Source organism: Heloderma suspectum, chromosome 5 (assembly GCF_057233095.1).
Source record: "Heloderma suspectum isolate Gila_16-S chromosome 5, 16-S_ref, whole genome shotgun sequence".
In the NCBI taxonomy this organism is placed as follows: Eukaryota; Metazoa; Chordata; class Lepidosauria; order Squamata; family Helodermatidae; genus Heloderma; species Heloderma suspectum.
Genome location: NC_139462.1, coordinates 198,248,049 through 198,260,240, shown reverse-complemented (window position 1 = coordinate 198,260,240; position 12,192 = coordinate 198,248,049). Strand labels below are relative to the sequence as shown.

The 12,192-nt window shown below is 42.8% G+C and overlaps 1 protein-coding gene across 2 annotated transcripts in view; it reads left to right on the top strand.

The window, feature by feature from the left end:
- CUBN (cubilin) overlaps positions 1-12,192 on the top strand; it is a 260,102-nt gene that overhangs the window by 148,037 nt on the left and 99,873 nt on the right. For both annotated transcript variants that reach the window (XM_084860471.1, XM_084860472.1), the window contains exons 34-37: positions 1,439-1,552; positions 2,642-2,770; positions 3,625-3,757; positions 11,231-11,436. In XM_084860471.1, coding sequence (XP_084716597.1) covers positions 1,439-1,552; positions 2,642-2,770; positions 3,625-3,757; positions 11,231-11,436 — 582 coding nt within the window. The remainder of the gene's footprint in view (positions 1-1,438; positions 1,553-2,641; positions 2,771-3,624; positions 3,758-11,230; positions 11,437-12,192) is intronic.

Below are 12,192 nucleotides of genomic sequence, written 5' to 3'. Positions count from 1 at the left end.
AGTTTCTCATAACTGTAGATATATTGTATACCCAGTCTCAGAGAATATGATTTATCCAAGGCTGCAACAAATCTGTGGGAGCGTGAGAACATGAGCCCAGATCCAAGTCTATCTCATTTTCTTGGAGCAAGCTGCTTCTGCACAATTATTAAAAGGACCGGAAGCCTTGGCTGTGATGTATTAAATCCTGCAAGCCAGCTAACTATAAAGAGACACAAAGCCGTTTTCACAATTGAGAATGATGCAGTTCCTCTACATGTGCTGTGAACAAACCTCCCCTAGCCCCACAGCTCTCTCTTGGTGCCCTCTGAGGTTCGGGGTTTATTTGACACCCTGAGGTTCATCAGCAGTAGCTTTTATTGACTACAGAGAGCCAGTGTGGTGTAGTGGCAAGAGTGTTGGACTGGGAGCTGGGAGATCCGGGTTCTAGTCCCCACTCGGCCATGGAAGCTCACTGGGTGACTTTGGGCCAGCCAGTCACAGACTTTCAGCCCAACCTACCTCACAGGGTTGTTGTTGTGAGGATAAAATGGAGAGGAGGAGGATAATGTAAGCCACCTTGGGTGCCTTGCAAGAGAAAAAAGGCGGAATATAAATGCAATAATAAATAAATAAATACCTTTGCATGACTGTGCAGGAGACTGGGAAAGATACAGACTGACTATAGAGTTGAATTCCAGTCAGTCACACCCAACTGCTTGTTGGAATGGTTGATCTGAAGATTCTTTAAAAAAGAATACAGTGATAGAGTTGTCCTGGATATCAGGAATTAGAATGGGGGATAGTGTTAGGATGTGAGTTCAATACAGTGGGATGGTTCCCCTGGAACATCAAACCATGGTTTGGCACTACATCACACTTCCCCAACCTGGTACCCTCCAGAGGTTTTGTACCTCAACTCCCATCAGCTCCAGCTAGCATGGCCAATGGTCAAGAATTCTGGGAGTTATAGCAGTCCAAAATGTCTGGAGGGGACCAGTCAGGTAAAGCTGCGCTACATGAAAGAGCAGTCAAGACTTCGGCTTGCACACTCCTTCCTCCTCCGCTTGTGTGTTGCAGTGATTGATGATTATCTCTCTCCTTTTCTGGTTTAAGGCAAAGTATAGTTTCTGTTTGCCCAGCAACCTAGGGCTGCAAATCAGGATGAAACCTGTTTTGCGGGGCAATGTAAAAACCATAGTTTGCTGGCTTGTATGAAATAGCAAGCTATGATTTTCTTTAAACCAGGAAAGGGGGAAGGGAATCACTGTGTGGGAAAGATGTAGGAAGAGCCTGAGACTCTTCATTCATATATATCTGAACCTATTAAGTTGTTCCCTCCTGGTGATAAAAATGAAATGAAATAAAATGGGCAACTTTCAATTTGAAAATTCCACTCAGTCCTTCCTAAGGGAAATGCAAAACTCCCCGTCTGTTTTCAACCTGCTTTTTTCAACAGTCAACCATGTTACACTATCATTCACTGACTTTGAGACTGAAGATGGAAGGCAAAACTGCAGCACAGATTATCTAGAAATTCGGGAAGGAGCTAATGTCAATGCACCTCTGCAAGGTACAGTAGCATTTACTTATTTGGCTGCATCTCTGAATATATATATATATATGCATTTATTCATAACCAGAATTGATAAGGGATAAGTGTCCATTAAGGGCGTGAAAAGTGAAGGGTATGTATTTCAGAAAACACCTTCCAGCAATATATTTGGTAGCCCATAAAGCAGAGAACCTTTGGTCCTCCAAATGTTGTTGGATTATACCTCAGCTTACCATTGACCATGCTGGCTGAGGCTGATGGGAGTTGGAGTCCAACAACATCTGGAGGTTCCCAATAAAGAAATGTAATGCAGCTTCTGTAGAGTTTGTCTTCAGTCAGTGTGATAAGATTCATGACTGAAGGTTGGTCCCTGTAGTAGCTACAGCTTCACTGACCTTGCATAAACTAAGGGTTCGTGGACATGGTTGCTCTGTTCCCCACTGCAATCACTTTTTCTTTTATTGGTCCATAGAAAATGCATCATCTAGTTTGTCCACCATGAGCAGAAACTGGAAATTTTCACCTTATCTCTCCATTCAATTTGAGGAAATTTGCAGTGCTGCACTGTGAGCCTACTTCCAATATAGCGACACTTCTGGGAAGTAAATCCAAGAGCCAGTTGTGAGGTTCAGCTATGGTGGGATAGTTGAGAAGGGCAAGGCCAAAGGAGGATCCAGATTCATAATCTTCCATCTTTCTAGAGATTAATGCTGTGGAGTCCATACAGATATGAGGCAAACAGGAGATTGTAAAGGCCCAAGATTACCAAGCGGGCAAGACCAGACAGGATTACATCGGGGATTAAGAAGAACAAAGGCAGTGATAATTAGTCATAGCGGCCATATGGAAACTCCATATACGCCACTGAATGCCAGCTGATGGAGACCAACAGTAGGAGAGAGCTATTGCCTTCATGCCCTGCTAAAGGGCATCTGGGAAGCATCCAGTTGGTCACTGTGGGAAACACAATCCTGTCTGATCCAACAGAGGCTCTCTTATTTCTGTGAATGTACAACTCAAAGGAACCTGGGTCAAGAGCATGTGATGATAAGTGGGCCACCCAAAGAAACAATGCAAACTTTACATCTCTTACATTGGTTTTTCCAGGGCGTTATTGCGGCGCCATTGTGCCACATCCAGTTACTTCTTTCGGCAGTGCTATGTCCATCAGCTTTGTTTCTAATAACGTCACTACTGCCAAAGGGTTCCATGCCACCTTTGCTGCATCGACATCTGGTAAGTCTGTGTTCGAATGATTCTAGAGAAGTGACAGGCAACCCTTGAGGATATAGTTATTTTAGTGAAAATAATGTTAAAAAAGACAGTATATTAGGAAAATTGCATGCCCAGGCTGTGACTCCACCCGCCCTGTTCCCAACAAGGAACAGGGGAGTGGCAAGGACTGAAGTGGGCTTTTACTCGTGTTTGCTCGCCATTTTGCTTGCACAACAGATGTAGGCTATAGCAGTCGATGCATGGCATGTGGTCTACACAACCAAAGGAGCTCTGTTGGGGTGCAAACTCCTCATTCTGCACCGTACCATATTTTGAGGTATTCTGCCCTGCACTTCTGGTTTAAGGCGGGACTGAAGTGCCAGACTGGGAGTATGGAAAGCTCTGTTACTCAGTGGAGGCTGGCAGGTCTGATGTCAGTGGGTCAGTGAATCCACTCCCGGTTTCAGTCAGTACTCTAAAGGTGCAAAGCAGGTGGAAGCACCTTGGGTAGCTCCTTTAGAGCTCTGACTGGTTCAGACTGAAAGCTGGAACGGATGCACCACCCCACTGACATCGTAGCCACCAACCTCCACTGTTCTTACAGGCATGTCCTGAGTCAGCCACACAACTTGCAAGACTAGAGAAATTGAGCCACTTATTTCCTGTAACCAGGATTTCCTGTTTTGAGCCATAACTCTGATGAAGATATTTGCTTTTGCCAAGAAGCTACACAAAAGGGAAATCCCATGCTTTCCTGGCACTCAAAATATCCAATCTGCTTGAGGTATTTTCTCCCTTTATGCACCTCCTTGTAGTTCATCTCTCTCTCTCTCTCTCTCTCTCTCTCTCTCTCTCTCTCTCTCTCCTCATTACAGCCTGTGGGGGCACTTTCCATATGGAGAGAGGAGCCTTCAATAGCCCCAACTTTCCTGAGCCATACCCAATGAACGTTGAATGTGTCTGGAACATTCCAAGCTCCCCTGGCAACCGGCTCCAGCTGTCTTTCACGTAAATCGAATTTCCAAAGGGTTATTGTTCAGTCTTTTAATGGAGCTGCAGGAAGGAAATGCTGTGTTTAGTAGGAAACGTAATTACCAGCATGTAAAAGTGTTGCAGTGCCCACAACAACTTGGAAAGAGAACACAGTAGCAGCCATAAAAGGCTTGGAGTCCATTTCTTCTGCTGTGTATTAACGAGCACATAACATGGTAGACTTCCAGACTATTGCATTTTGTGCTGCCCTCTAGTATATCACAAACAACGAGAGATCATTACTACTACTACTCCTTTCACCTCTGTGGGCTTTCTTGCAAAATAAATGTTTCAGCTTCCTTACTGGGTCTTTTTCAAGCTTTGCATATAGGTACCGGAGAGATTTTATTACGTTAATAGAGCAACAATCATAGTACACACCTGGCTATGATTGACTTTGAATTGAACTGGCATTCCAATCCTAAATACGTTTTATTTCTGCATAAATATGTTTTATTTATTTATTTGTTTGTTTTATTTCTGCATTCCAGAATCTCATGTATGGAATAATAAAAAACATGGAGCTCCAGTGTATGCAAGTTTCTCCTGTCATCATCATCATCATCATCATTAATAATAATATTAATAATAATAATAATAGCAATAATTGGAAGGGCATCACCATACGCACGATGCAATGAATATATAGGATGGAGTCTTGGAAAGGCTCTTTCATACCATGAACTGGGGCCTCTGTCCATGCAGACATTTCATGGCATGATTCATAAGTTACAGAAGAGGTGTGGCTCCTAGCTTCCCTGTTGATTAGCCCTGTGATGCTCCAGTAATATGTATGAAATGTAGTCATGTTGGTTAGGACCAATTGTGTAGCTATATCAAATCGAGCCAGTGTGGTGTAGTGGCTAGAGTGTTGGACTGGGAGTCCGGAGATCTGGGTTCTAGACCTCATTCGGCCACGGAAGCTCACTGGGTGACTTTGGGCCAGTCACAGACTCTCAACCCAACTGTAGGGAGGTAACCCCTGCCACCTTCTGAAATCCTCAGGTAGCCAGAATCAACATGCAGACAATAGGGCTCTTTTCCAAGGCTTTATTGCCATTCAACCTAATGACGCTTACAGATGCTAACTGCTTGATCCTACGAGTGAGACTTAAGAGAGCTGCCCACTCAGGGGTTCTAGCCTTAGGAATCAGTTGATCTCCATTTGGAGAGGTGGGAAACCTCTAAACTTATGGGCTAGGAGGAGAGAGTCCACCCCTTTCCCGTGGGGCATTGGGGCGCTGCTGTTGCCATCGCTGAGCACTTCCTCTCAGCACCCGCCATCTCCCGCTTGATGCTGCACCGGCGCCTAGCATCCAGAAACTGCTATTGCACCTCCCTCTCCCTGCCAGGGTCACTATCACTCTCAGGAATGTGTACTGGGAGGGGATCTCCCCCTGGCTGCTCCTCTGAACAGCGAGCGGGTTCCTCTCCCGCAGCTTCTATCTCTTCCTCAGAATCAGAACTGTTTTGGGGCTCTCTGGGCTCCCTGACACCAACCCACCTCACAGGGTTGTTGTTGTGAGGGTAAAATGGAGGAGGAGGAGGAGGATTATGTATGCCGCCTTCGGTTCCTTAAAGAGGAAAAAATGTGGGATATAATGTAATAATAATAATAATAACAACAATAATAATAATAATAGGCAATGTTGCCTTCCCTGGGGCAGCTAGGTGCTGTGGTGGGGGCAGGGAAGGGACTATTTAATCAGCAACACTTCTCCTTACATAATAGGCCAGTTCACATGACATGCTGGGTTCATGTGGGCTATTTAACCCATGATGAGCCGTGGCACATGCCAGGTGCCATTATGAATATGCAACCCCCAATGGGGTTGCGGCATGTCATCCATACCAGGCCACCATGGGTTATTCGAGGCTTAAACAATGCTTGCATATCCCTACCTCGCTACTATAAACCATTAAATAACCCACTGTGAGCCTGGCATGTCATGCAAACCAGGTCAACCAGTCCAATACTAAATATAATATAGATCAGAGTTCAGTGGAAAAACCAAAGCATTGCTTAAATTTCTGGCAGTGCAATCCTATGCCCATTTGCTCAGAAGTAAGACCCATTGGTCCATGGGGTCACGAAGAGTCGGACATGACTTAACGACTGAACAACAACAACAAAGACCCATTGGGTGGGCCTCATCCCAGGTTAGTGTGTACAGGATCATAGCCTAAAATAGTTATTATTAAATTGAAGGAAATTCAGCTTATAACACAAATATTGGCTACTAATGTATGCAATACCAAAAGTCTAAATATTAGAACAAAACAGTACAGGATGTAAAAATGTTTAGGAGAGGAGTTCGGTGCATTTAGTAATATAAAACCACTGTGTGGAACAGATGAACAATGCAAAGTGAAGAAAATGAAGTTAGTCCTTGTCTGCATGAGGAAATTGCAAAATCCTGTATGCACATTCATTCTAGGAAAAAGGACAAATATACCCACAAGTAATGTCCTGACTTAGAATCACAGAATCATGCGCACTCACCCCAGTGTCAGCGAGGCCAGTGGGTAACCTACGGCATACTCTTTTTTTCTTTTTAATGAAAGTAGTTCTTTCCCAGGTTTTCATAACTGAAAGGAAAATCAAAAATTAGTGCAAGGTCTTCAAACAGTCTGTAAGATGTCACTTATTATAGACTTATCCATTATCAGTTTTGTATCAGTTTCTTTGGCGAAACCTATTCATCTTTTGAATACCAGCTTTGCAAAATTACTCCTGTAGCATATTCCAAGGGGGAGCTCTAAATTAACACAAAGTGCATCCAGATGAGAGTTGGGTTCTGTTTCATACTACCCTGTAGACATGTGGATCCACTCAAGCTGGAAAGAAATCTGAGAGTAGAGAGATTTTGCACTTCAATTCTAAAAAACCCTTTCTGGTTTTATTTTATTTTATTTTTTAAATTCATGACTGACTATAAAGAAAATACAGTACTATTTTGTTACAGGAAAAAATTCAGTTAGCGTTTAATGTTCAGATTAGTTCCTGATGTACGTAAATGCCTACGGCGGTTCGTTTAAGAACAGATGTGCCAACTCAGTAGTGGTTGGTGAAATTTTGGGGCACCAATTTTAACTCCTCCTCCCTTCCTCACACCAAGAGTTGTTCAGCACTTCTAAAGAAAAGAGGGCCATCATGTGCAGAGTGCTATAGTCTCCCTACTGGGAAACATCACCTATTCTGTACAAACTCATTATTAGGAGAAATGGCTTCTGTATGAGAGAGCATAAGTCTGATTTTCAGACAAAGCTGAGGCCCAACCTAGAGAAGCCATATTTGCTATTTACAGAGGACACTCCTTGATATGAAGGCTGTCAGAGGACCTCTGTCTGAAGATATACTTTTCCTGAAGGGCTGTCCCATCCAATTCCAATTCAAAGATAAAGAACCCTAAAAAGAGAGCAGAGCTGGGGCCCTGAAATTACCCATCAACAGTGAGCATCTGGGTAGCAACTTGAGCAGGCCACACAGGTCACCGGCTTCCTCTTTATGATGAGATGTATTATATTTTTATTCAGAAGGGGGGAGTAGTTATTTTTAAATTTGCATTTGTAATAAATGAGCATAGGCAAATGCTGTGCAAATCTTTGCCCTCTTTTGTCTTGTTTTCTTGGTGATACATAAGTGGCCACCCTTGCCCAGCCCCTTTCAAGTAGCAATTAAGCCAGAACACATGGCATGTGCTTTTGAAGTCGTGCATTTTGTGGGAATCACACACACACACACACACACTTCCAAAAACTGAAATTAAAACCACATCAAAGCTTTAAAAATGGCAGGCAACACTTCCTTCTGGCTGCATACACTTTTAAAAACCCACAAAAAACACCCAGACATCAAACCTCTCAAAAATCAAATGATGTATTTCCTTAAAATGAAATAACTATTTCAGCTACATCAACAAAGAACATATTTTTTTAAAAAACTAGGGTCCATTAGATCTTAGCAGAAGTGAGGAAGGAAGAAGCATCGTGGACTAACGACAAAGAGGCAGGAAAAACAAAGTTTATTGTGCCATTAGAGCTTAGCATTAGTTCGCAACATAGTTCGCAAATTGTTCAGGAGGCGGCAACAAAAAACGTCCCAAAGAAAAAGAAAACCAAGAAGGCAAGATGGCTGTCTGCTGAGACACTGGAAGCAGCCCAAGAAAGAAGGAAAGCAAAAGGCAACAGTGATAGGGGAAGATATGCCCAAGTAAATGCAAAATTCCAGAGGTTAGCCAGAAGAGATCAGGAATTATTTTTAAACAAGCAATGCGCGGAAGTGGAAGAAGGTAATAAAATAGGAAGGACAAGTGACCTCTTCCAGAAAATTAGAAACATCGGAGGTAAATTCTGGGCAAAAATGGGTATGATCAAAAACAAAGGTGGCAAGGACCTAACAGAAGCAGAAGAGATCAAGAAAAGGTGGCAAGAATATACGGAAGATCTGTATAGGAAGGATAACAATAGCGGGGATAGATTTGACGGTGTGGTCAGTGAGCTAGAGCCAGACATCCTGAAGAGTGAGGTTAAATGGGCCTTAAGAAGCATTGCTAATAACAAGGCAGCAGGAGATGATGGTATCCCAGCTGAACTGTTTAAAATCTTGCAAGATGATGTTGTCAAGGTGATGCATGCCATATGCCAGCAAATTTAGAAAACACAAGAATGGCCAACAGATTGGAAAAGATCAACTTATATCCCTATACCAAAAAAGGGAAGCACCAAAGAATCTTCAAACTATCGAACAGTGGCACTTATTTCACATGCCAGTAAGGTAATGCTAATGCTCAAGATCTTGCAAGGTAGACTCCAGCAATTCATGGAACGAGAATTGCCAGATGTACAAGCTGGGTTTCGAAAAGGCAGAGGAACTAGAGACCAAATTGCCAATATCTACTGGATAATGGAGAAAGCCAGGGAGTTTCAGAAAAACATCTATTTCTGTTTTATTGACTATTCTAAAGCCTTTGACTGTGTGGATCATAACAAATTGTGGCAAGTTCTTGGTGGCATGGGGATACCAAGTCATCTTGTCTGCCTCCTGGGGAATCTGTATAACGACCAAGTTGCAATGGTAAGAACAGACCACGGAACAACGGACTGGTTTAAGATTGGGAAAGGAGTACAGCAGGGTTGTATACTCTCACCCTACCTATTCAACCTGTACACAGAACACATCATGCAACGTGCTGGGCTTGATGAATCCAAGGCTGGAGTTAAAATCTCTGGAAGAAACATTAACAGTCTCAGATATGCAGATGATACCACTTTGATAGCTGAAAGTGAGGAGGAGCTGAGGAACCTCATGGCAAAGGTGAAAGAAGAAAGTGCAAAAGCTGGGTTGCAGTTAAACCTCAAAAAAACCAAGATTATGGCAACCAGCTTGATTGATCACTGGCAAATAGAGGGAGAAAACGTGGAGGCATTTACAGACTTTGTCTTTCTAGGCGCAAAGATTACTGCAGACACTGACTGCAGCCAGGAAATCAGAAGACGTTTACTTCTTGGGAGGACAGCAATGACCAATCTTGATAAAATTGTTAAGAGCAGAGACATTACACTGACAACAAAGGTCCGCATAGTTAAAGCAATGGTATTCCCCATAGTAACCTATGGCTGCGAGAGCTGGACCATAAGGAAGGCTGAGCGAAGGAAGGTAGATGCTTTTGAACTGTGGTGCTGGAGGAAAATTCTGAGAGTGCCTTGGACTGCAAGAAGATCAAACCAGTCCATACTCCAGGAAATAAAGCCAGACTGCTTACTGGAGGGAATGATATTCAAGGCAAAACTGAAGTACTTTGGCCACATAATGAGAAGACAGGATACCCTGGAGAAGATGCTGATGCTAGGGAAAGTGGAAGGCAAAAGGAAGAGGGGCTGACCAAGGGCACGATGGATGGATGATATTCTGGAGGTGATGGACTTGACCTTGGGGGAGCTAGGGGTGGCGACGGCCAACAGGAAGCTCTGGCGTGGGCTGGTCCATGAAGTCACGAAGAGTCGGAAGCAACTGACCGAATAAACAACAACAAGAGCTTAGCATTAGAAGATTGACTATCAGTGTTATGGTTCAGTCCTACAAATGTGAAATAATCCCTGACCATACGCAGAGTTCCTCCCTCTACCAAGTAATAAATCTACGATTAGGATAAACATCTGCCACATGACATTTTATTTTATTTTAAAATAAAGTGTTTTAAAAAGGCAACCAAAAAAGAACATATGTAATAATATAACAAGATCACTAAAGAAATAAAGAAAATCACTCATTATAATTGCTTATCACTAATATTCTTGGGAACAGCTTGAGTAAAACAGCCTAAGCAAGAATTAAAGTACAAGTTATATAGCAAATATAAGAGGTTTGTGCATGAGTGGGTTATTGAGCCAGTAGCACATAATGAGAAGCCAAGGTGCGCGAATTTCCCCATGGCTTCTCATTGTGGTGCCAGCCGCCATTTTGAAAATTCAAGCTGATGTGGGGGGTGCGCCTTGGCTTCTTGTTATGGGCAAACCCAGTGAGGGTGGGTCACTGAAGTGGTTAACAAGCCACCTGAAACCCTAAAACAGGCCATGGCTTCTGGGTGGCTTGTTAACCACCCCAACAGCCAACAACCCACATTCTGGGTTGGCACATAATGACAAGCCACAGGGGACCCCTGCTGTAGCTTGAATTTTCAAAATGCAAAACAGCAAGGGGAAACTCACACACAGTGGCTTGCTGCTACATGCGAACAACATCACTGTGTGTGTGTTATTGCATACATGTGTGTTACATTGGCCATGTTTCCTGTTTTACAGAGGACAGTTCTCTAATTTGAAGGGCTGCCAAAAGTCATCACCTACTACATTGAGTTCTTAAACTTGGTTTTACTGGGAATGGTGCCTTCCCCAACCTGGTGCCCTCCATATTTGTTGGACAAGAACTCCTATCATCCCCAGCCAGCAAGGGAATCTTAGTGTTGCAGGGGACTTCAGACTACCAAGAGGTCAAGCAGATTGGCTCCACCTACCTGGAAGCAGCATTTAAGACAGGAAATGCTTCCTTCCAGATGTGTAGGGCAGTAAGCCACTGTCTAAGGGAGATTAAACCCTGGTGGATCACACAGAGGGTGTCTCCATATGTTGAACGGGAGACCTGGGAAAAGTGGGCATTGAGGTAGACAGTACAGGGCCACAACATTGCCACAACATTGTAATGAAATACAAGGCTCATCCATAACTTTCCCCTTATGTGTAACCCTGCAGTAGTAACTGGATCTTTTTTTACAGAACAATGTTTTGAAGTTCTACTTAATTACTGTTATTGTTTTACTAACCCTCCTAAGGAGAAAGGTGTGAAACCACTGATAGACTGATCTGGTACATCAATTTCCATTGTGCTTTACTTTAAATTATATGTATTGTTTCATTAATTAATGCATCCATATTGCCTGTTGAAAACAGAGAATTTCAGATGGAAGAAAGTAAAGACTGTACCAAGGACTACATCGAAATTAGGGAAGGCAGTTTCAGTGGCCAGCTGGTGGGACGATACTGTGGAAACTCTTTGCCGGTGAATTACACCTCTATCACTGCACACACGCTGTGGGTTAAATTTGCCTCAGATGGCTCGGACAGTAGAAGGGGATTCCAGGCCACATTCACTCACTGTAAGTAAATATTGAACTCAAAGAGAAATGGTCACTTCACTAATCACTTGTAAGCATGGAAGAAAAGATACATGCCATGACAGTATAGCTCTGTTTCACCTTCTGGGGAATCAGTCAACAGCACCATATAGCTCTCCTAACTTCACAAAAAGTACTATTTTATCTACATATTTTAATTTTGTTTACATCTGTAATGTAAGTACAGGCATAAATTATTATATTGTCACTGGACCATTAATCAAATGAGTGCATGCTATTTGCCACTAGAGGCATTTCTTTCTCAATCAAGGTTAATGTGTATGTGGGGGGTTTAAACGGTAATGTAGAGTAGGAGAGAAACAAATTCAAAAGCTGTAGTATAATGCACACGTGCAGTACTCTGTACAGAATGAGAATTTGGAAATCAAACATGGGTCCAGTGAAAATTCCTAATGCATTGCATCAGCTGTGGAAGCAAGACCAGTGTTAATTCAGAATCTGGGGGAGAAAATTGGATGAGTATAATTTTAGAAGTATTTCTGTAAAATACCAGATTCCCTCCTCCCCCATTCTTTCAATCCACATTTATGTGTGAAGTGGTGATTCTAATTCCTTCTCATGATGGTGAGAATGAAGTACACTAAGCCATGGTCGATATTTCTAATTAACTGATCCAGTATCCACTCCTGATATATTATAGGCCCCAGTCAGCTGATTTTCACATGGTTTGTATCTGAAAAAAAAACTTTGCTGGCTTGACCTGACTTGATAAGCTTT